Source organism: Panthera leo, chromosome C2 (assembly GCF_018350215.1).
Source record: "Panthera leo isolate Ple1 chromosome C2, P.leo_Ple1_pat1.1, whole genome shotgun sequence".
NCBI lineage: Eukaryota > Metazoa > Chordata > Mammalia > Carnivora > Felidae > Panthera > Panthera leo.
In genome coordinates this window covers 46,433,638-46,459,757 of record NC_056687.1, presented here as the reverse complement: position 1 = coordinate 46,459,757, position 26,120 = coordinate 46,433,638, and the positions used below count along the sequence as shown (strand labels likewise).

Below are 26,120 nucleotides of genomic sequence, written 5' to 3'. Positions count from 1 at the left end.
TAGAGAGGAAACGAGAGGTCACTGCCACCCCCAGTTCTTTTCAAAAACATTTTATTTTTTGAATGGGAATATCATTCACGTGTCGTGAAATTCATCCTTTTACCTAAAATTCACTAGCTTTTAGCATATTCAAATAGCACTAGCACATTTAGCTGTGCAACAATCACCACCACCCAATTCAGACCCAGAGCCAGTAGCACTTGCTCTCCATTTCCCCTCCCCCACCCCTGACCGCCACAAATCTATTTTCTGTCTCCATCGCGCTTCTATTCTGGCCACTCCCTGTAACTGGAATCATGCAGTAATTGTATGTGGTACGTGGGTTGCATCGTATGTAACTATACTTGTACTTGCTATTTCATGACTGGCTTCTTTTGCTGAGCATGGTGTTTTCAAAGTTCGTCCATGTTGTGGCATGAATCAGTACCCCATTCCTTTTTATGACCAGATAATTTCCTTTATACGGATATACCTTTAATTTATTCATTTGGCAGTTGGACATTTGGGTGTTTCCACTTTGGGGCTACTATGACTAATGGTCCTATGAACATTCATATAGAAGCTCAGTGGTCATGTTTTCAATGTAAGCTTTCTATTTCCAGATAATTCTAGATTCACAGGAAGTTGCAAAGACAGTACCGATGCTTATGTTGACTTAATGACTGTGCAATGGTTTCACTGACTTAACTATTAACTATCAAAACTGACCGTGGCATAAGGTGCATATGTAGCACCATTACCCTCTTTTACAAGAAACTAAGGTTCAGAAATGCAGGAACTTGCCCAAGGACACAAAACTGTGCCGTTTTTCACAAGTACTGACTCATCTACTTAGCAGTCCCATGCCTGCCCACTTCCTTACTGCCCGCCCCTTTCCTCCCTCTACTTCCCCTCCCCCAAAACCCTGTTTTTCAAGCTCTCCTTGAAGAGAAGAGTCTATGGAGATCATGTATCTTTAAGAGAACAAATGAAACCTATTTAACATATATGTGTTTTCAGTGAACTGACACATGTAACTTGGAGAGGATTTGGTTTAACCCTGCCGATCATCTGGTTAAAAATGGCTTGAAGTTAAGAATAAAGGCATAAGCTATATTCAATAATGCACAAGATTTATAGCCCTGGAAATCCTTAACGATATATCCAAAAGAATTCACAATTCCAGAATTCTCTTCCCCTTAGCTCTTCAGATGATGCTCAGTTTAAGACATTCGGTTGTGCGGTCTTTCCTGTCTTTTACTCTGTTAAAATGTGAAAGGAGGTACTGAAAACAGAAATTTGCAGACCTCCACATAACCTCTCTGGACCTCAGCTCTCTCACCTTTCAAATGAGGGGGTTGGACTAGATCTCCACCCTTCCTGCCTCTAACGATTCTCTACAATTCACCACTTTGCTTTTGAGTCTGGCCCTCAAGCTGCACAACACAGCACAGACAGGTAAGCTTAGGTAATCACGATTCTTTAGGCAACGTACGGGTGCCTGGGTGGTTACCCTACCCCAACCTGGTGGGTCATTGCTCAGGAGAGAAACTAAACAATATAAAGGGAAAAGCCAAAGAGTATACTTCTTGTTAAAAACAAAAAGATAAATAAAACCAAACGGGTAATAACATGCTAACCTGCAGACTTCGTTTATGTGACACCTGTGGGAAAGAGGAAGACTCCTCTCTTGTAAATGCATCTGGTATTTAGAACTTTCCCATTCACAGTGTAATCTGTCCCAATGGAGGGCATCACGTGAACTGAATAATGTAACTGAACAAAACTAGGACTTATATCTGGTAGGACTGTAAAGGATTCGGATTTGAAACAATGACCAAATGTCTGAACCTTCTGGAAGAAACCAAGAGGATAAAGGAAGAATAAAATCAGTGGAGACCAGCCCAAGGAGGAAGGGGATGGAAAGAGTAGAGCTCCCCTCTCTCTGCTCATCCCAATCCTGACCCTACAGACCCACTGACCCAGTGAGCAGCTCATGCCAACAAGGCTTCCTCCTGGTCCATGGGGCGCCCCCCTCACCCCCAACCCCATTCCTGAATCCACAGCTGGGGGCAGTTCATTCTCTCTGCCTGAGAAAGAGACTGTTCTCAGATCTGTTTGTCCTAGAGCATTTTTCCCCAGGCTGAGAGGAGAAATGGGAGATGTTTAAGGTCACTTAGGGAACAGTTTACTCTGAGGCAACAAGAAGGCAGGGTAGTACATTCTGCCTTTCTGGAGTATATTCTGCCTTTAAAATACACTGCTCAGGGGTGCCTGGGTGGCTCAGCTGGTTGAGCATACAACTCTTGATTTCAGGTCAGGTCATGATCTCACAGTTCATGAGTTCGAGTCCCAAGTCAGGCTCTGCGCTGACCGCACGGAGACTGCTTGGGATTCTCCCCCTCTCCTCTCTCTATCCCTCCCCTGTGTGCATGCATACATGTGTGGTCGCTCTCAAAATAAATAAATATTTTTAAAATAAATAAATAAAATAAAACCCACTGCTCAGGCATAGACTGGCCAGCGATTGTCTTTGTGTTATACAGTGCCATTCAGATAAATGTATAATGACTTGCTTAAAATACAGGTATAGTTTATTACATGTGAACCCATCCCAAAAGTTAATATGAAATAGGAAATACTGTCCCAAGTATATTCTCATCTACTTTCAAAATACTCTTTGTCAAGTCCCTAGGAAAACAGGTTTGCACAAACAAGCAATTCAGCAAGGCTGATCATGTGACTGCTTCTTGGTGTGCACTCCGAAGAGATCCCACAAGGGGATTTTCCATTCCCTCTGTGCCTGAAAAGTCTCTGACTGCACATTCTATTCTACTTCTCTTGACAAACTCAGACTAAAGGATTCCTGTGCCATCAGCAAGATCTTCCAGCCCTCCTCACCACCCACACCCACCTGTCTTCCAACACAGGTGATGCTAAGAGCCTGACATGGGTTCAGGTTGGGAGTGGGGTCCATGCTCAGTGACAAAGGAGGAAAGGAAACAGCAAGACCACGTCAGCAAGAAGAGAGAGACAAGCCTGGCTGAGGCACACGCAGATGATGAATTCCTGTGTGGGAAGGGCTTCTGAAAGCACCTACAGATGGTACAGTCTAGTTCTAAGATAAAAACCAGGAAAGAGTGAAACTTCTAGTCATACACACCCAAGAATCCTGGCACTAGCTCACATTTACAGGGACTAGGACCTTGTAGACACTTGCTCCAAATATTTAAGGTACAGTCACTATTACTCTTAAGTCACACATCCGGGCACTGGATGGTGCTCTCTAGGTTCACATCCTGGCTGTAGCTTTTACCCACTGTAACAAACTATGTAGGTTTGCCTAGTTTAGTTTCTCCATTTAAAAAAAAAAAAAAAAAAAAAAAAAAAAAAAGACTATCAAGCATACTTTGCAGGGTAGTGGTAAAAACTAGAGAGCAGGACATAATGCACATATGCCAAAGATCTGCACAAAATTCAACCCATGAGCTACATAAAATTTAGGCTAGAAAAGTACATACATGGTTGCTGTTCATATGCAATCAAAAACAAATTAAGTTGATGGCATAGTTTTAAATTGTAATAAGTAAGTACGAGCTGAAATGAGCCAACATTACATAATCCACACTTCGATCATCTGGGCTCTCAGAGAAAAAAGGAGAGAATTTCAGACAAAATCTAGCATTGCTCCTCCAGCTCTGGTCTGTAAATTCTATCCCCATTTTCACATCTCTGTCCACTACTCTCATTTATGTATTTGCTAAATAGCACTTCTGTCCTCTTGGGCAAGAGGGAAAATTCTGTCATTTTGCTTTTTAATGGAGTGCCTATTCCATCCCCCCCAATGGACCACTGGCCAAATCCTAAAGGGTAGATGAAGAATCTGTACAGAAAGTCTACCTCTGTCAAAATAAGTGTATCAGCTAAAGAGTCTCTCTTTAGCAATTTCATTCCTAGATGGTTCACTTGACACCAGAATTTTCTACAAATTAAGTTACCTTTTGTAGTCAGAAGAAGTATTATCTCAACCAACTGTTCTCTTTCCTCCAGTATAATTCTGAATAGGAGGAAGAGAGCTGCTTCTGAAATCCAATATTCAAATGAAACAAAACAGATCCTCATGAGCCATCAGAAGATACATAGGAAGGTACAGGAGACAGCCTATGGAGGGGCTGTGAGCTGATTAACAGGGGCAAAGAATTAATTCTCTAGTAACAACAACTTAGGAGAGGTGAATGTGGGTTAAAATGTCTTGACCTGGGACTAGGATTGCTCATCATAAGACTCTGCAAACTTCTGAGGCAACCAGTTTTGCAGTTTCTAAATTAATTTTGTAATGTGTTTATTTGAAGTGTCATGGAAACAACTACTAGACATTTTAGTCATGAACAACTACTATGGAATTTTCTTGAGTGAAGAAATTTTACATTGGGGTGCATATTTTGAACCACCTTAGCTAAAACTAAAAGTCAAGCAAAAGTGAGGAAATAAACTCACTTGTCAGATTCATCAAAGAGATCACAACTCTGCAGTTTTGAAAGAGCAAGTCGAAAATATTCCGCTAGAAAACAAATGGCATATTATAAATAAAAGGAATTATGGCTTCTTAGATACCTAGTAAGCAACCCTAGGTATTCCCCCCCCATCCCTCCCCCAACCCATTTCAAACTTGTAAATCCATGTGGATTTATTCCTTGGTGGAAATTAACAACACAACTGCAGTTAGCAGGCACTACTCAATAGGTACGCTCAAAACTACTCTAAGGACACTTCCTGAAAACTCCAGGGGGGTAAAAAAAAAAAAAAAAAAAAAAAAAAAAAAAAAAAGATGCCTAATCTGACAACAATTCTGAAAAAGTAACCCCCAAAATACCAACATCTGGGGTGCCTGGGTGGCTCAGTCGGTTAAGTCTGACTTCAGCTCAGGTCATGATCTCATGGTTCGTGAGTTCGAGCCCCACGTCGGGCTCTGTGCTAACAGCTCAGAGCCTGGAGCCTGCTTCAGATTCAGTGTCTCCCTCTCTCTCTCTGCCCCTCCCCTGATCATGCTGTGTCTGTCTCTCTCTCCCAAAAATAAATAATAAGACATTTTAAAAAAAAATACCAACATCAGATGATATTAGTGTAGAATATAGCCTTTGAAACTGATATTAGTATAGAAACCAATATTCAGCAAATTTAAATGTATTAAATTATCAAATTCTCTGCAATATTTCTTTTTAAACCTATACACACACACATACACACACACACACACACACACACACACACACCACACACATAACAGGATCCACTGAATAAATAAAATCTGACTCAGAAAACTAAAGCTTGTCACCTACTGGGCTTTTAGGGTCTCTCAAAAATCCACAACATAAAGCTGCTTAAGGCCAATCAGTTGTCAGTAAGTGGAGAGAAAACGGTTTTGTCATTAGCAGATAGAGTAATTTCTCTCTCAATTTAGCAAAATACCCACTGGTTAAAAGGCTGATCAAGGAGTTAGAACTTACACTGATGGAATAAAATAAAACTCAGAGGTAAAAAGGCAAAAAGGGAGACAGGAAGGAAGTTAACCCACAGGTTTATCCTGCTAATTCTATACTGGAATAAAATACAGCATCAGAACTCATGAATAATACCATAGCTAGACAAAAGTAAAGAGCAGTTTCTCAAAAAACAACAACAAACTTCCCGTTTTATTCTAGAATTCCACACTGCCTCAAAAAGGAGTAGGGATTTCTGAATTAAAATTTAATTTCCTTCAACAAATTGCCGAATCATTTCCTTTAAGAATCCTCATGAAGCAGTAAGATGAAAAGGCCTTAAAATTATATAAACATGTGGTTCACATCAAAACACACTCCTATTAATAGGGCTGGGTAAGAATAATATTACTGACCTGATGTTCTTATCCCATAGGGCAAATCAAACTTATCGCCACCATACAAGGAAGCAATCTTTTTAAAATCAGCTGCACACAGAAAAGGGTGAAACTGATGAAACCTGCAAGAAAAGGAAAAGAATCATTTCCCCCAAATGCCTACAATATATGCAGCCTTCTAAAATCACAACTGAAGACAACTGAAGTATAATACTCACGTTGATATACGGACTATTTGCGATTGTGTAACTATTTTTAAAGTATATTTTTATTCACTTCAATGCTTATTTATGGTCTTATGTCTTAATATTAAAATTATTTGGGGGGCCTGGGTGGCTCAGTTGGTTAAGCATCAGACTCTTGATTTCAGCTCAGGTCATGAACTCGCAGTCCATGAGATTGAGCCCCCGAGTTGGGCTCTGCACTGACAGCATGGAGCCTGCTTGAGATTCTCTCTCTGCCCCTCCCCCATTTGCTCTCTTGCTCTTTCTCAAAATAAACAAACTTTAAAATGTAAAATTATTGAAAAGTCACCTTAAACGGAATTTAAATAGAATAGAGAATGGAATGTGCAATGGAACTACAAAACCAAAATGGAAACGCTACCCAGGCTGTGGAACCAAAGTTTTGTCACAACTCTAGAGGCTAGGGAGGGGGATCAAAATTTAAAAACAAATCAATACCAAGTGAGGAAATGTTAGCCATATACAGGAAGAGACAAAGGAGGTAATAAGGGGAAATACAGCACGGATGTTAAGCCACTCCCAAATTAAAAAGTACCATATGTGTGAAGTTTTGTCAGCTATGAAAAAAAAAGTAAAAATAAAAACGAAAATAAAAAACAGTTCGATGCACCTAGGATTCTTGCTGGCATTAAGACTTACTCAAGAACAACAACTATGGACATGCTCTTCTTATTGCCTGCTCTGTCCTGAGCTATGCCCCACTGCCCCCACTCAGGTCCTCTCTCAGACAAGAGAGACCATTCGATGAGGATAGGATGTGCCTCTGTTTTTTCCCCTCACTTTTAGCAACCAGCACAGAGTAGACAGGTTCCCTACGGTTAATAAATGATTGAATGAATTTCAACTCCGTATTACTTCTTTATGGAACCAGTATGAAGTAGAAAAAAAGAAAATCAAAGTGCTTTTAATGCAAGAGAAGGAACAAGTCAAACTCACCCTTACCCCAATCCCCCACACTTGGCCCCATTTTTTCTGTCATATCAGCTTTGCCTTTTGTTAGTCTAAAACCTGCAGGTGCAGATCAGAGTGCCCTGGGGTTTCAGTGGCTGTATGACAAAATGGAAATAAAGCACAGAATAGGGGTGAAATAGCTTCAGTTTCATTCTGGCTTCATTTGCATCCATAGTAGCCACTCAGGAGCCATTACACCTTGGGCAAGTCACACGAGCTTAAGGTCTTCAGAGCTGGGCTAAGAACTCACACCATATTCAGACTAAGGAAACAGGTGAGGGTGGGCCCTTCCTGCATGACATATGATCTGTGTCCCAGACTTAGTTTTGAGAGTGTCAGCATTCTCAGGGGTCCAGCTTTATTTATGTATGCCAGCTTCCAAAGTAAAACGTATTCATACCCAGTGTATACTGGGTTCCAAGGTAAAATTGATTTCTTACTATGGGGTCATGGTTAAAAAAGTTTAAAACCACTCTTCTAGTTTTGCAGTGGTCCTAACTGGAAAGATTTATCATCTTATAAAGTGCTTATAGTAGCCATGATATACTTGTAAACATATGCAGAAATATTTTATGTATCTCCAGTTTCCTAGAGAGTTGATTTTAAAAGGTTAAGAACCAGTCATGGAAACATGCAGTATACTACGCAATGAAAAGAAAATTTACAAATATATAAACTTTTGATCCTTAATGGATAATATATTGAAAAGCTTGTACCTGTTTTACACAATTAAACATGACCAGACTGTTATTTCTATTTCTCTAGAAGCGTTTTGACCAGCAATCTGTCACAGTTGAGGTGAAAGAGGAAAATAATATTTGTGGATATTCTGCAAGTCCTGACAACTATATAAAGATCGTTATTTACATTCCAAGTAGTTCACTGAAAGTCATGGTGCGGAAAAACTTCTCATCATGAAGTTTAACCTAGAGACAAGGGGGGAAAAAAGCTACAAAATAATAAGGGTAAAAAACAACATGGGAACAACACGGGGAGAAATAAAGCCCTGAAGAATAGTTCACTTTTTATGATCAAATACAAACAGAGCTCTCTAATCTCACCTGTGTAAAAAGAGTAACTGGTCTGATTGAGTTCTTGAATGCCTTTTCTGAAAATATATGCAGAGCTCTGACCAAAAGCACAAAAAGAGACGGGATATTCAAGCTCTTCCTTAAATATAGAGTGTCTACTTTACGCTGCTAAAGTCTACTTTCATACTTTTCATACGAAAAAAAGTTAACCAGCGTGAAAAGTGATTACAAACACATTTTAAACATGTAGGTCACAATTTCTTTTATCTTTTTACCTCAGGAGAGAGGCAAAAGCTGGCTTCGATAAACAAGGCTGGATCTTATTTCTCCGCTTCATTTCCACAGGTGGCACCCTAGGAGACAAAAACAGTGTCACTCAGAAACCAGAACCAGGAAGCCCGCCCAAAGGAAAGCAAATGCCCTGGGAATCCACTTGGAGACAACCGCTGAAAGACTTCTCCGGCATGGAATTAAAAATCCTCACAGAAACCCTTGAGGGATGACCATACTTTCTCCAGGACCTTTCGCATATTTGAGGATGCACGGATACAAGGCGAGAGGGTGAAAAAGGGTGAGGTGCCAAGCGACCCAGAAGGGATTCAACCAGCAGTGAACAAAGGGCCCTTCGAGAAGGGCTAGGGGTCACCACACTGTGGAAGCTACAAGCAGGCTGACTTCTTGGAAGTCTCCCCAAAGCCTGCCAAACCCACCACACTCCAGTGCACATGACTCTCTAGGTCCCCCATGCCACAACTGGGCACACCTACCATAGAAACACAGACCTGAAGCTTTAAAGAGGCAGCCTTGTGATCTGGACTCCACAAATCACACCATTCAGAGTCCTATCTCACTCTCCTCTATTCTTGGCACAGGTTAGGACCTTCTGGGTCTCCTGAATGGAGTGCTCGTCTCCACAGTTTAAAAGGGTATTGTGAAGCAAGACAGAGCATGAAAACAAAAATAAATGAGGGGGACAGAGTGGCAGGATCCAGAGCTAGCCAGGTTCGTAACGGCCTAACAGAAGACTTTATTAATGATCAATTATGTGAAGAATTCATCTAAAAAACTAATCCATGTTCTTCTATAATCACAGGACACAAACTAAAAGAAGTAGTCTCAATTTTTTAAAAATCCACATAGTTAGGACTTCTGGGTTTCTGTTTTTATTTTTGAGACACACACACACACACACACACACACACACACACACACACACACACAGATTCTGAGCTGGGGGGGAGGGGCAGTGAGAGAGGGAGACACAGAATCCAAAGCAGGCTCCAGGCTCTGAGCTGTCAGCCCAGAGAGCCTGATGAGGGGCTCAAACTCATGAACCGTGAGATCATGACCTGAGCCGAAGTCAGACACTCAAATGACTGAGCCACCCAGACGCCCAAGAACTGCTAGATTTCTAAACTATGAAACTAGTAAAGTCCTTATTAGAGAAACATCTTTTGTGACTACCATACATGGCAAGAATCCCTTGATTTATATGTTAGGAAGGTACAAAAATATGGTGGATCAGCACATTAGATCATAAAAACCAAATTACATTCTGAGGACAAAATGAAGTAAAAGATATTACTTGGTTTCTAAGGTTAGTCGAACAGAAAAACTTTTAGGATATTCTGAAGACAACCTTTGGGTGGCTTAAAAAAGTTACCTGTCTAGGGGCACCTGGGTGGCTTAATCGGTTGAGCCTCTGACTTCAGCTCAGGTCATGATCTCACGGTGTGTGGGTTCGAGCCCCGCGTCGGGCTCTGTGCTGACAGCTCAGAGCCTGGAGCCTGCTTCCGATTCTGTGTCTCCCTCTCTCTCTGACCCTCCCCCATTCATGCTCTTTGTCTCTAAATAAACATTAATGTGCTCGTTTCAGCAGCACATATTCTAAATAAACATTAAAAAAGTAATAAAAATAAATAAATAAAAATTAAAAAGTGACCTGTCTTAAATAGTTTTTAAGGAAGTAAGTTCACAGCACAAAACCCACCTGAGGTAATTTCCCCCGTTATTTTCTGTGACTAGTATCACGGGTTAGCTTAGGAGGGTCATAAACACTCTCAAACCCGAATGACAAAAGACTGCAGAATTCAACACTCTTTGCATTGTCCTCTTTATCCTTTCCCCTGTGACACAATAGGATTTGTTTACAAAGTAAACTCCTTGCTTTCTCTTCTATTCTTACCTTCCGTTACTAAGAGTAGTACAGAGACAGGATGCGGCAAAGATGGAAGGAGAGAACACCGTGTATAACCTTCATGTGGTGTATAATCAGACTTCTAAGTCCTCTAGCTCAGTAGTTAAGTCCAAGGCCTAGAAACTTTGGGCCACCCCCCACCCCCACCTGGCATTGGATTTTTCTAGTGACCATCTGCCTAACTTCCTTCCATGAAGAGCATTACAATAATTTTTCAATCAACAAGTGGTGAAGTAAATTCAGAAGCATGAACTTTTTTTTATCTAGACGGGGGTGGAGGGGGACACAACCAGAAACATGATCTAGAATTTCCTACTGAAAAACTGGCAAAGAGTACTGGTATTTCGTCTAAAATAGAAAATTGTCATGTGACTTATTTTGATATCATATACTACCATCCATTCAGGATTTAAAGGTCATCAAAACTTTACTCCTAGCCAAAGGACAATTAGGGAAAAGGATGAAAAGCTTATTTCATAAGTTTTCTCTGCCATAAAACTATCTGTGCTTCTTCAAAGTTTTAGGAGACATTTCAAGTCAAAGTGGTTTCATAATGTGTGTCATCATGCACCGAATATTTTTAAACAAAGAAAACCATATGCAGTGTCTCTATTTTAATCATCACTATCTTATCCAAGCATTTTAGGCTCAACAGTCAAGAACCACTGAGTCCAAGAATTACTCCATCAATTCAAGGAGATGAAATATTATATAAAGAATATTATGTTCCAGAGATGGGCAACACCACTGCTTCACTGATGTCAATAGAAATAAGGTGCTGTTTTATCAGTTTGAAAACTGTTAAAGCTACAATGTACAAGACACTAGAATGGTAAAACCCCAGTTTAGCATGGAAAGCTAAAGAAGGCTCAAAATGTTAAAGAGTTGTTTTTTTTTTTTATAGGTCCTTCTAACATCATTTGTGTGACTGTGTCAAAGACTAGTTTCCTAGTTTAGGAATCATTTTTATTTAGTTTTATTTTTTTATTCGAGAGAGAGAGAGCGCGTGCACATGAGTGGGGGAGAAGAGCACAGGAAGAGAGAGAGAATCTTAAGCAGTCTCGATGCTCAGTGCAGAGCCCAACGTGGGGCTTGATCCAACGACCCCAGGGTCATGACCTGAGCCAAAAATCAAGAGTCAGACACTCAACCAACTGAGCCACCTCGGTGCCCTGGGAATTATTTTTAAAGAGCAAAAATGAAACTTACCAATAGGCGTTTGTTCCCCATAATATACAATGCAGCACATAATAGAGAAAGACAGCACTCAGGAATATGGCCACAAGGTACCCTCTCATGGCTGGCCCACCTGAAACACAAGAAATGAAGTCCAAAGAAAAAGCGTTATCGTTTGTTATGTAGATGGGTTCACACAAGAGCTCAAAATAAGCATTAGTGAATAAACATATAGACAGGGAAGAAAAGAAAATGATGTAGGCCTACTATTTTTGGAAATAATTCACTAAATTTGTAGCAAAAGAGTGTTTTTTTTCTGTTTCTCCTCAGCCTGTTTAGTCAATACAACATGATGTGTAAACCTATCAACAGTACCATGGTTTCAAAGCTAGCAGCTGCCATCCTACCTTCTCATGTTAGATAAGAAAAACATGCATTCAAAACAAAATTTTACACATGTATTTCAGACCCAAAACTTGTTTTCAGAAACAGTAAAAAATACCTATTTTCACTCTCTCAACAGAAAGTGAATATATGCCTTAAGATGTAAACAAACATTGCATTTCCTCAGTGCTCAAAAGGATTTTTTTTAACGTTTTTATTTATTTTTGAGAGAGACAGAGTGAGAGTGGGGGAGGGCAAGAGAGAGGGAGACACAGACTCCAAAGCAGGCTCCAGGCTCCGGGCTGTCAGCACAGGGCCTGACCCAGGGCTCATGAGGTCATGACCTGAGCCAAAGACGGACGCTTCACCAACTGAGCCACCCAGGCACCTCTCAGAATGATTTTTAAATGCTATGCATTGTAATTTTTACAAGTCCTTTTTGCAATTTTTAAAAACTGGGGAAAAAAGGCTACTAAGAATATTTTCCACATCTTCAACTTTTATATACTTTTAGATGCATCCATTTGATTTTTCAGTATCCTAGCAGAGGTACATTTCAGCTAATTTCTTGCTTATTTTTGCACTACATCAACAGTGTGGTCCATTGTACATTTGTAGATTGACAAAAACCTGGACAAAATCTTTACTAGAATATAAATTTTAAAAACCCTTCTATGGGTTTAAAAACCCTATAGATTTTTAAGAAACCTGAACTATTTTGTTCTCACTTTTACTTCATAGAAATAAGTTCTTATTTCCACATGCAATTAAATGCAAAAGACAAATTTAATATATTATATGGTGCTTACAGTAGATTTCAATGCTTGGGACTTTAAACAAATATGCTAGCTTTTTGCCTCTCAAGTTTCTGGTTCATTTCGACAATTGCATGTACCTCTTGTTCACATCCATCAACCTTCATCGGGGCAATGCAGTGCAGACATGGTGAGTCTGGGTAGATGCATTTCCAGATAAGATCATGCTGTCTCCCTTTGAACAGTAAAATAAGTCCAAATGGAACTCTTAAAGCACTCCTTTGCCTTCATAAACAGAATATAATAAATACAATTTAAGCTTTCCTCGATAATGTGGGGTCATCTTAACAAATGTCATAATTATGCTGGGCTCCTCTGGAGCTAATGAGGGTGTGGGACTGTTCGCTACGCCGTCCTTATCCAGAGGAAATCGCTGGTTTCTCCTCCCTTGGTGTCAGCTGCTGCTTCTCACTTCTATTCAGGCAGCCGCCACCCCCACATGCCATTATTATAAGTTAGTGAGAAATGCCTATGTAAGGAGAAAGCAAATAGAGGAGTTAAAGAACACACTTTTTACACATACTTCCTAGCACACATGATCCCCATGAAGAGTCAAACTGGTTGGCAATCAGAACACATGAGTTACCGCCCAATTCCACATAATTCCTGGCTTGGGGGACCTTAGGTAAATCAGTTTACCTCTTCCAACCTGAGCATCCTCATCTGTTTACAGGTGAGAGCACAGAAACTACCTCTTTGAGCTATTAGGTAGATTACCCAAAATGAAGCGTGCCCGGCACAACCTAGGACACAAAATATGTGAATGTGGTTGTGTATTTAACGGTGGTTCATTTTCTAAAACTGTCAGCTGTGCTCTTTTTCTAAGTAGTAATATGCATGGGTTTTGAGAAAGCCAATATGAGACCTGGCCTATCCTGATGCAGCCTACGCTGTCTTCTTTGTTTTTAATTTTTCTTAATGTTTATTTATTTTCGAGACAGAGGGAGACAGAGCGCGCGTGGGGGAGGGGCAGAGAGAGAAGGAGACACAGAATCTGAAACAAGCTCCAGGCTCCGAGCTGTCAGCACAGAGCCCGACGCGGGGCTCGAACCCAGGAACCGTGAGATCATAACCTGACCCAAAGTCAGACGCTCAACAGACTGAGCCACCCAGGCGCCCCAACCTACACTGTCTTCTTACTGGCCTGACAGAAAGATGCAGTTGCATGTGGCTTTTGCACAAAGTCCCACATCCTCGCATGGCAAAGGGAGTAAAGCAGTTTATAAAGCGCACATAGATCTGCTGTTCCCATCCCCTCAGGCCTGCACCTCTCTTTCTGCTTTGTTCGGTCTTCCTCACCCACCTGAAATGTATGCTATCTTGATGAAATGTGGGTTATTTTAAAAATCATCTTAAATTCTCCTTGGTAAAAAGAAATAAATTGCAGGATTATTAGTAGGTTAAAAAAAGGAGTGGGGTATGGCTCTATGTTTCTTGAGGAATACTGGGTAAAATCCAAGTGATGGAGAATGCTAAGGTTTGGGATTATCAGTAAAAGTCTCTAGTTGGCCCTTATACTTGTTCAACAATATCAGCCTTCCTTCTTCCCCCTGTACTGGGAGAATTGAGAAAGGTCAAACTGGGGTCCAGCTGGGTGCTAAAAGGCAACTCGTCGTATAGGTGAGAGGTAATCATATTAAACATTCACCGAAGGCCATGAGCAATGCTTCGTGAAGACAAGATACAGGCCTATCAGTGCCGACAGGGAACTGATGTGGACTTGGCTTGTCTCATCCCTTTGATTGATGGGACCTCAGCAAAATGCTTTTTTCTTTCACCCATGCAGCTATTACCCAAACATGGATATAGGACAAATCAAGACTCCAAAGAACACAATGGAATTGCAGTCAAACCTTAGATGGCAGAACAACCTGTTCTGTCAGTGTTGTTCAAGACAAGCAAACATTTCTGATGAATTTTAACTTGATAAACGAGGCATGTCTTGCAATACGAGTAGTACGTGATGGCAAATGTCACGTGATCACAACTGAGCCAATGGTTCTTGAAATTCTCTTTGATATGCAAGTGCTTTGGATTACAAGCATGTTTCAGGAACAAATTATGCTCACAAACCAAGGTTTTACTATATTTACATATCCTGTGACTCCCTTAAATATACACTGTAATTAACCCTTTTTTGTTGTACATGCTGACGGTGTCAGACATCAGGGGTGTTTGACAACTCTGGGAGTTCTAGAATCCACCAGTTAAACTTGAACTGAAACAGTTTTAGAAACTACTAATGTTAGGCTTGAGGCTATCCTGGAAGGTATTTTACCATGGGCCAATATAGTCACCAATCTGCTTAACTGCTCAATTATTTAAGGCTCCACCTAAAGTAACATCATTTATGTAAGCACCCAACATGGATGCCACTTACCAGTATCAGCAACTTTTTAAAAGCCTATTTACATGTAAGATAAAACAGTATAGGAAGGTCTAGAGAAGAAACTCAGATTTACAATTCAATTTGCTTATCTGTTCCCCCAAAATGCATTCTTTGGGAAATTTATATATTATTTTGCAAAGCATGGAGGTATCAATAAGCAAGATTTTGTTGTTTTTCATTCACTAATATGTGTTTTAGCTGGAAACCCAGAAGTGTAAGAGAACATGTTTTCCTTTAAAAAGTAAAATTAAACTACTCTTGAAGAGCCATTGCATACACCAGCTGAGAAGAACTCTGTATTTCACGGGCAATTCAAAGCATATTCAAGTTGCAAAGTAGACTGAGCCAGCCAGGATATCCTTGTGATAAACATTTATAGTTCCTCTGCATACTTGTAGAAAAAAAGCTTCCATGAATAAACAAATTCCCCAATTGTAATGCTATAAATGGAATGACCATTTTGCTTTGAGCAAAAGATATTGACAAAAAAAACAATCAGAACATATAAACATATTTAATATATAGCATTTAATATATAAATATGCCTGCTTTAAAGCAAAGAAGGAAAAAAAGAAAACCGCAACCCCTCAGGATAGCTTAAACTACCAAAACAAACAAGTTTCAAGATCTTGACATTAAATATGACAGACTCAGCTTCTTGGCTGCATCTGTTCCCAAGACCAGGGTCTCTATAACATTATTTACAAAATTTAAGTCATGAAGTAATTATTTATCTCAAGTGTAGGTAGAGGACATCAAGAAAGAACAGGAACTGTTGGCAGATATCAAATGTTTTCTCTTCTTAAATTATCATAAACCAATATATGAATAATCTACATATGTCAAAAGTGAGCACCATCTTGGCAACAGTTTCCCCTTTTTAAAAAAAAAAATTAAATATTTATTTATTTTGAGACAGAGAGAGAGACACAGCATGAGTGGGGAGGGGTAGAGAGAGAGAAGAGAATCCCAGGCAGGCTCCACACTGTCAGCACAGAGCCCAATGTGGGGCTCGAACTCACAAAACCATGAGATCATGGCCTGAGGTGAAACCAAGAGTTGGATGCTTAACCAACTGAGCCACCCAGGAGCCCCTCCCTTCTCTTTAACAATAAGTGTATCTTATCTGCGTGGATAGTCTGTCTTGTCTATCATTTTATTGCATTAAATGCTTTTATGTCCCTTCCTTCACTTAAGGCTCAAACCAAGCTTGACAAATGGTGCACAGGTATGATCCCCCTCATGAATGAGGAAACTGAAAGTTTCTGAAGTTGGTTGTCCTAGGTCACACAGTTTAAGCGACAGACATAGACTGAAGGTCTGACCATTTCTTCCTCCCAGTTCCATTCCTGGGGTCATCCTGTCTCTCAAGACATAAAGCATGAGGAGAACCCAAAAGAGAATTGTAATCTAGAACTTCCTGACAGTGCTACGTTGGCGGCTAGAGCTCCCCACGGGTAAATTCAGATATCCATGAAAGGGAAATGGCTCTAGGGCAGCGTGCCCCAAAGCGATGTGGCAGATCCAAGGGTCAGCCCCAGATGGGGGCTTGTTAACATACTCATTCCTGAGCTCCTACTTACTCTGAATCTCTGGATCTCGGGAATGTGCATTAAAACGAGCACCTTCCAATATAATTCTTATGCATACTGAAGTTTGAGAACCATTGCTCTAGTATGTGTACTCCAGAGAACCACAGAGGAAAACAATGATGGGTTTACAGAAATACAGAGACTCTAACAGATGTGACAAGAGTTATCCTGACTAGACTACGAGCTCCATAAGAGCAGGATAGTCTGTCTTGTCCATCATTTTATTTCCAGCATTTCTAACAATACCTGTCACACAGAAGATGTTAAGTAGATAGCTGTTGAATGTAGTTATACATCCTGTGACTAGATGCTTTGTTTGGGGGGGGCGGGGAAGGGGTTGTTTTGTTTTGTTTTTCCAGAAGTGCCTAGCACATGGCAAATGCCCAATGAACAACGGTTCATTAGAATCATTAAGATAGGAGTGTTCAGCATGTGCTCATCATGTGCCAAAGCTGGTGATAAATGCTTTTGGTGCATCAGCTCATGTAATGCTCACAACCACCCTGTGAAGGAAGTGGCCAACTTGCAACTGCCATTTTATGAAGAAAACTGAAGCTCTGAGAGAGGCAGTAACTTCCCTGAGATGATAAGTAACAAAAATAGAACTTCAACCCTTATCTACCCGACCAGAGCCCATGCATTATGCCGCCTCTCTCCTGATGTGAGCTTCCATTAATGGGCACAAGCCCATCTTTTTGATACCAGACTAAACATTACAACACATTTCTCTAATTTGTCTATCCTACCAGCTCCTTGGGCAGAACAAATTCTAGGGATTGTTGAAATCAAGAGAAAGGTTACGGTCACACACTGGGCTGAAACAAAACCCTATTACTCCCATCCTTGTTCCTGCCAACTCATTCTACTGGATTTCAGTCAACACGTTAATTATTCCCCCTCCATGGTTCTGTTGAGTGTCCTAGAGCAGTGATTCTCCAACTTCAGTGTGTATGAGAAGCAAACAGGAGGGTGCTTGTTTTCAGGCACCTTCCTGAGCCCCAGAGCAAACTTGATAGCATTGCTTATAAAGACAGACAAACAAACGCTATGGAAGGACACTTGAAAATGGTCAGATTTTTAGTTTTAGAGTCTCCTAATGCTTTATCAAACCAAAAGGAGTTTGTTTGACCAACAGCCAGCTAGAATGAAGCATGTTCAACAATAATTCCGCAATCATTCACCAAGCACACAAATACTGTGGGTATCTCAATATCAAACAACACAAAGGAAGAAACATCCTTCATGTCCACATTTCCAGATGCTGAGCACACAGTCCCAGGCTGCCTCACCTCTCTGTGACATTTCCTCTACACCTGGCTACACACTCTTCCTAATGTCCCTCTGTCCATAGGCTCAGCACCCACCCCCAAGCTCTAGGACCGACCCAGGCTCAAGGCAAGGGAGCCTGAGGAGCCCCAGAGCAGCAGCTCAACAGTTTGGTCAGGTTCCGGCTGATCCCACACTGACCTTGGCCATCTCCTTCACCAGGCCTGGGTTCTGTTGCCAGGAGAATGTGCATTGAAACGAGTTTTATTTTTCAAAGTCTGCATTCTTCTCTCTCTCAGCCACCCCAGCAGCTCTGCAGCCAAACTTCCAGTTTTTTAGTAACTTGGATCTGAAACCATGTCCTCATCCACTGTATTCCCTTATGCTCTCCGCTACGTCAGTGACTGACGGATGCCCTGTCAAGGCTTGGTCTTGCCTCATACTCCACACACTGCTGCTCAACACAGAGGGGATATCCTTTTCTAGTATGTCCAAAGACTCAACAACCTACGTCTTTGGACATATGAGAAAAGGATATCCCCTCTGACTCCCCGTAGCCCTGTGGGCACATAGCTTGACATGGGCAGGATCTCAGCCACAGCTTTCCCCTTAGCCAGGTGCCCCTGTTCCTGGCTCACCTCCACAGCTTTACTAGGTGGGCCAGCTGGCAGCCTGTGTCCATTCAGCCCTCAGAGAGTTCCTTCTCCATTTAGGTCTCCACAGGTCCTTAGCTCACACTGACACACCCAAGACTGAACTTGGCCAACATTCATACATCCTGCCTGCCTTCCTCTTTGTATTTATTGCTTGGTTAGGACCGTTCTCTGTAATCACATGGCCACGTGAGCATTAGCTCCAGCTCTAGCTATGCGTTAATTCTAGAGTTTTTGTTCTGGCCCCATGGGTCCCCTTAAGCCTCCTAGACCTAGCCATCTCAATATAGCCCAAGCCTTAGCAGATACAAACAGGACCCTAAAGTGACCCATGTAAAAGGTTCAGTCCTCTTTAACTCATTTACTACCCCTTTAAGTATGGCCCTTTTTACTAACTGGATGATCCAAATGTGTCCAGCAGCCTCATGAACATACAAAAAACACGAACCTTTGGTGTTGATCATGTAAATAATAGCACAGTTTATTAAGTATTTCCTAAATGCCCAGCAGTAGACTCAGCCCTTTTCATACATGAAGAAAGAAAGAAAGTATATTATCATCCCCATGCTAGAGATGCTCAATTACCAGAGCAGTGGCCAGAATTCAAACCCAGATCTGAGCTTACTTGTACATTATGGAAAGCTTTTAAACTGCACATTATGGGGAACTATAACCACTGTTTTTTGGTTTTTTTTTTTTTTTAACTATAACATGATGAACTTTATATTCACTTACTACCTTTTTGAAAGTAAAATTAGGGAATGATACATACTAAATAGATGCATTTATTACAATACACTTACTTAGAAACATTATATGAAAAAAATGTTCACTTCATAATTTAAAAAGATAAATCTTAAAGACTCAGTCTGATTGATGGGATTTCTGTTAGAAGGACCTGAAAATTCTCAATAAGCCATAATTAAAGAATAAAGAGTAGCATATCCAAAATTAATATGCCATACTATACCTGAAAAAGCTAAGTTTAAATCTGAAATGTTGAGCTACTACTATTTGATACAAATTAAGGGGGAAAAAGCTGACATTATTGAGTAAATAGAAAATTATGATTTCGTTTATGCACCCCCTCTCCCCCCCAAATAACTCTGTCTAGTTTCAACAAATTGGATCACCTGTATACATTCTGGCTGATTTCTAAATTCATAGTTTTTTTCTTTCTGTATGGCAAAAGGAGAACATGCATAATTAACTTTCTCTCCTTTCCCCCCAATTCTTTGGCTAATAAAACAACAGGCAGCTAGCTCTACACACGTAAACACACACATGCTCTTTCCTTTTAGTCTTTCAAGAAAGCTAGTGCTTTTGCCAGATTGCATCCTTACCATATGTAGACACATCTTTTTACCTAATTAAAGCTAAGCCATCACTGCCAAAGCAGATGACTGAATGCTCCCCTGATAATTGAGTGTGCTCACTGCAAAGAATATAAAAAAGCACAGAAATGACTTTTCAGCAGAATTTTGTTTTTTAATAGCACAGTGGGCACACTAAAATCATTCAGCAAATGGCATACTATACTGGATGCTAAAAATAAATGAACTGAAGTTCCTGTTTTCAAGATCTCTCCCTTCAGACTCAGCTACATTAAAAATCCACAAAGAAGCTTTTAAGGGAACTTATGTTCCTACTGTTTATTCATAATTTCTCCCAGAGACCCATTTCTTCTCCCAGAGTGGAAATTTTCTCTATTTCCTTATATTAATATCCCACTGATAAGATACCTCCAAGGAATATTAGATCTTAACAGGTTAACGATTGTGGCTAATTGTTTAACTTTATGAGATAAATTTTTTTTTATAATAAAATTCACTTTTAGGTGTACAATGTGATGAGTTTTGACATACGTATACAGCCAAGTAACAACCACCAAAATCATACCAGATGTTTCCATCACCCCACCCCTCCCCTGCAGTTTCCCAGGTTCCTCTTTACGGCCAACTCACTTTCCCCCATTTCCTGACCCCTGATTGGTTTATCACTATACTTTTGCTTTTTCTAAAAGTTCATTCAAATAGAATCATAAATAAGTATATTATTTCTAGCTTATTTCAATTTGTATAATGCTTTTGAAAGAATTGTCCACATTGTTTCTTGTGCCAGGAATTCAATCCTTTTTATAGGTAAGTAGTAACCCATCATATGGCTATATGACAATTATTTATCAATTCACCAGGTAATAGACGTTTGGTTCTTTATAAGGTGTTGTTGTTGTTATTATTAGTAAAGCTAACATTCAAGTACAGCCATTCAAGTACATGCCTTTGGGTGAGCATATGTTCTCATGGGTCATACAGTAAATGCATGCTTAACTTTATATAAAATTTTTATATTGTATTCTGGCGCCTATTCCTGAACAGATCTGCTTCAATTTCTCGGTTAAAAGAAAAAAAAAAAAAAAAACCATCCACCCATAACAATTAAAGTTATTGATACCACTGAATAATACAAACCACTGACAGAAAAATTGATTATAAATATCGAGCATTCATTATGGGTGTGTGCTGCAGGATATGGGAAATAGAGCTCAGTCTGATGAGAGAACCGTTACACGATTTCAAAATAAGTATGCTTACCTGTTGTGAAACCTAAAAAGTATTTTAGAGTCCTGCTATTCAGAGTGGGGTCCAGGGACCTGTAGTGTTGGCATCACCTGGGAACTTGGCAGAAATAGAGAATCGCAGCCCCACACCCTTGATCCACTGAATCAAATCTGCAAGACCCTCAGGTGATCTGTGTTTGAGAAGTACTAATGGAAAAGGTCAGAGGAAAGAGAAATTATACCCCACTGAGAAGGTCAGGGATTCACAAAAAGGGTTTCTGAGAGGAACTGGAAGCTCATTCTAAGTCCCTTACTATTTCCTTTAAGTCTTTTAGACATGATCTTTTAAATTTTCCAACCAACAGAACTTCCTCTGAGAAAACTAGTCAGATTCTCTCTGAAAGTAAGTGGCTTTGAGAAAAATGTCCCTCACATTCTAGGGAATATTTGCGGTTGCCTTGTAAATTCCCTACACATTTTCAGTCCCATACTGTTTCCAGTCTTAGCCTTCCACTTACTACCACGATCACTACGATACTACTGGCATTTCTGACAGGAAATATACACGACTCCTCTCATTATATCTACAGGACACACATTTCATTCTGCATTGCCTAAAGTGGTCAACTGAATCACCACCCCAACCTTTACAACAGCATCTCCACTTACTGTTATTCACAACTTGAACCCCAAAAGAGACAGCCAGGAGTTAGAACAATCGAAAAACTTGCCCAAGGGGACCTCACTCACAAGGAGCAGAGTTGGTAGCGCAGAACATTTTAATGTGGACTTTTCCCCGGCACAATTCCAGTCTCATGGGGGGTGTACGGTAATGGCCCACTAGTCTTTGTTTTGTTCCAATCCTCTCCGACCTCCATGGTGTTCAACATCGGAAACACCTCCTTCAGGTGGCACTCACTGGCCTGGGTCTCACCTCTCTGCTTACGTGTCTTGGCCTCTTCCCCTTTGGCACACCATTTATGGGCGTTCCCAAGCTCTTATCTTAATGCTGCTTCCAAAACCCACGTGCTCATTACTTCTCAGCTTCTAGCAACGGTCTCTAATCTCCTTTCTCTTTAAACCAGCCCACCTGCTGTACCTCATGTAAAATCCTTACAGCCCAGCTCTCACTCTGTCACCCCGCCCTACAGGAAAACCTTCAGTGGCTTCCCATTGTCTGCCAAATAAACATAAAATCACTTAGCCTGGCATTTAAGACTTTTATAATTTGGTCCTTCCATCTTCTCATCTTCCTCTTCATGCAGTTTATTCTTTGCAGGCAGCAGCCTAATTAGGCATTAAGGTTGCCTGCATGGCAATCAGACCCCTCGGGTTTGAGTCTCAGCTCTACATATCTGGCTAACCATAGGAGCCTGGGAAGTTGCTTAACCTCTTTACATCTCAGTGTCCTCAGCTGTAAAATGGGAATAATACCACCTAATAGAGCTACTGTAAGTAGTAAATATAAAGCACTCAGGTAAAAGTCTGGCACATGGGAAAGACTCTCCCAACCTTGTTCTAATTCTCCATTTAAAACTAATGAAATATCAGCTACCCATATACCAAGCCCTTACTAAAAAAATGAACTTTGTAACAACCTGGCAAAGACCCTAAAGAACTAGTGACATTGTACTAATAATAGCCTCAAAAGATTAAGCTTCATTACTATGCTAGCTGTTTCTGCACATTCATTTCAATATTTCAAAGCCGATAGGAAGACTTATTCATCTCCTTCTGAATAAAAAATGAAAGGCATTCAAGATAGTAGTAATTCATCAGCAAAACTCATGCTTGAATGAGACCCTATTTCTGGCTACAGAAGCTATACCTTTTTATGCCTGTCATAATAAAACTGCTCTTGAGTTTTAGCAAAAACAAACAATGAAGACTTGGAACCAGCATATCAAATTTATGTCTTGAAGCAAGAAATAAAATCAGTAACTCTGCAATAATTTGAATTGACAAATAGTTGTCTCTGACGCTGTTATACTGCTGAGAAGGATTCAAGCATTGTGTTCTAGATTCAGAAGGAAATATAGTACCAGGGCCAATCAGCAATGTCTAACAAGGTAAGCATGAAGAGCTGAGTATCTGTCAGCCCTAGAGGATGGGGGCAGAGATGAAACACTGCAGCAGATGGCAATTTTAAAAATAGCTTATATTCTGAACATTTACATAATAGAACTGTTTAAAATATTCTACAGATGCAATTATTTTAATCCTCAAAACTACCCTTCGAGAAAGGTACTATTGTCATCCCTATCACACAAATGATGACCCGAAAGCACAGAGAAATTCTAACGTCCTCAAGAATACCCAGGCAGTAAGGGGCAGAGCTGAATTTGAACACAGGCACCCACCAGAATCCATGATGCTATAAAGACTCAAAAATATTTCCAGGTGATGCCAAGAGATGTAAAGATGGGCGGGAAAGACAGTTCTACAAATACCCAAGATGATTACAGCTCGGATTCCATTAAATTAAGATATATCTGGAAGTAAGAAACCTGAAGATCCAGCCTTATGTCCAGGCTAAGTTTGTGGTACTCAATAGTTTTGCAAGCCCAATGGCCCAGGACACTGGGGAAGGGCTTTGAAGCCACTCATGAATAATCTCGGTGTGAACAAAGAGCTCAAGAGAGTCCCAAGGACGAAATCCCAAAAGCATTGCAAATGACCAAATTTGCCAGGACCACTAAAGCGTTATGTGCTCAGTCAGTGGGTGTCCTTCACAAAACTATTTTCAAACAAAACAGTAACGTAACAAATTTACTAGTGGAATAGCTGCTTTCTGATGAACTTTAACAAATCGGAAATACTATACAGATGCATGGGGCTATACAGAAACATGGAGATAATTCCTGATGGACATTTGAGCTCCCAAGCTTTCTCAGAATAAATGTATGAAGTGAGTCTTAAATTTGTACATGGGTTCAGGAACGGTAAGGAGAATATGCATAAAAATTATATTAAGATACTTTAATAAAATTATTATTAATTGTAACATTTAAGGACAGAGAGGGAACTAGAGTTCATTCTATTGAGAAAACAAGGCCCAGAGAGGGCAAGCATCTTGTCCATGGTTACACAGCTTAACAGCAGTTTCTATAATACATGTGCTGCATGTAATGTTCTAGTTTTAACTTCAGCATTTTATTACTCTTTAACTTCCATACTGATTTAGAACAGTCCCAAACAAGACAAATTCACACTGAGAATAAAAATAATATTTAAGAAGTGCCTGGCTGGCTCAGTCAGAAGAGCATGAGACTACTGAGCTTAGGGCCGTGAGTTTGAACTCCACCTTGGGTGTAGAGATTACTTAAATAAACTTTAAAATAATAATTATATATATTTAGTATTATTATTATTACTTCCATAGCTTAACTTTGGGATGTGCTGACCAGTCACTGGTTACTTTAATAGTCTCATGGGCCTTCTGGCCACATGTTGAACTAATAAGAGATAAATTAACAGACAGCTGTATATAAAGAAGGAGAGGATGGGGCGCCTGGGTGGCTCAGTCAGTTAAGTGTCTGACTTTGGCTCAGGTCGTGATGTCACGATTCATGGGTTCAAGTCCCACATCAGGCTCACTGCTGTCAGCCTGTCAGCACAGAGCCAGCTTCAGATCCTCTGTCCCCCACTCTCTGCCCCTCCCCTGCTTGTGCTCTCCCAAAAAAATAAATATTTTTTAAAAAATAATTAAAAAATAAAGTCACCTGCTAGAGGTGGCAACATTGTATACGAACACTTCAAATGTTCACACTCACATCTAAGAAGTCTGAGACAGTGGTAGCGTTGCCTTGGCTTACCTCCACTATCAGGAATCTGTTTCGCAAAGGCTCTCTGCTCCTGAACGTGAAGGACGTAGTACGGGTTCCAGAGGCCCGGGAGTCCGTCTGCAAAATTGTTGGAGCCTCTCTGCTAGGAATAATCCAAAACAAAGAGTTGTGCTGCTTCTTCACTTGCAAGTGCTGAAATAAAACACAAAGACAGCATGCTTCTTAAGAATAGGCTTAACTGCCCAAGGAAAACTTCAAGCTGTCAAAAAATCCTTAATGAACACATCTGGTAAACTCACTTTGGACCCTTCCCAAAATGCTTTACAGGATGATGGAATTCCCAAGAAGCAAAACAAAAAAAACCCAAGAGCAAAACCAGCAGCCTATGTTACATTACTATAGTTCATGACTGGTTATCCACAGGATCTGGCTCAGTGTCCTTGAAAAAAAAAAATAACACATCCAGCTTAATTAATCCAAAACAACCTGGTAATGAAAGAACCATCTGTCTTATTTTTCAGCTTCTCTCCACACATACACACAGCTTTATTGTTAAATGCAGAGGTGAGGGAGGTGAGAGACGAGCTTGCTCCGAAAATTCTCTGAGGAGGAAGGGAAGGGAGACGGGAGAATGAGGAGGTCAAGACGAATTAAAATATCTAGAAGAATGTGAGGGGAAAGGAAGCATGGAGAAATTTGTGTGAAGAGCAACTAGTTTAAGAATGTGCTGTGGGCTACTTTCTCAAAAAAAAAAATTGAAAAAAAATCTCAAACTCCTCTTGCTACAGCTTTTCTTACACAAGACCAACCCTGATACAAAAACAAAACCAAGATTGCATGCTGTTCACTTGTGTTAGTAGAAAATATGTTATTTAAAAAACATTCTTAGGAAACAAATTAAAAACAAAACAAAAACAAAAATATGGCAAATACTTTATTTCAGAAGCCACTATGAACTCTAATGTCCTGCAATAAGGAAATATTTGTGCTTAACTATTATGAAAATCATATAATAACATAAAAAATATTTAGATTCCACCAAGAAGGAAAACATTTAAATGCTGAGAACACTAAGATTATTTCTATGTGTGTGTGACCCATTACCAAAAGACACTGGAGAAAAATGAAATCCATTGATGTGCTGAGTTGTGGATTACAGGGAATTTTTTTCTTTGAAAATAAAAATTTATAGACAAAAAAATGCTAATCTTCACTTTTG

General features: G+C 40.2%; 1 protein-coding gene across 2 annotated transcripts in view; it reads right to left on the bottom strand.

Moving 5' to 3' along the window:
- Positions 1-25,011, bottom strand: part of ST3GAL6 (ST3 beta-galactoside alpha-2,3-sialyltransferase 6) — a 54,494-nt gene extending 29,483 nt beyond the window's left edge. Inside the window, exons 1-5 of one of the 2 annotated variants that reach the window (XM_042903217.1) lie at positions 24,932-25,011; positions 11,491-11,590; positions 8,360-8,437; positions 5,876-5,979; positions 4,477-4,540 (exon numbers count right to left, since the gene is read on the bottom strand). In XM_042903217.1, coding sequence (XP_042759151.1) covers positions 4,477-4,540; positions 5,876-5,979; positions 8,360-8,437; positions 11,491-11,579 — 335 coding nt within the window. In that variant the 5' untranslated portion in view covers positions 11,580-11,590; positions 24,932-25,011. Of the gene's footprint in view, positions 1-4,476; positions 4,541-5,875; positions 5,980-8,359; positions 8,438-11,490; positions 11,591-18,104; positions 18,528-24,931 lie in introns of those variants that run through there. The other variant, XM_042903216.1, reaches the window with a different exon arrangement.
- Between the last annotated feature and the right edge of the window lie 1,109 nt (positions 25,012-26,120).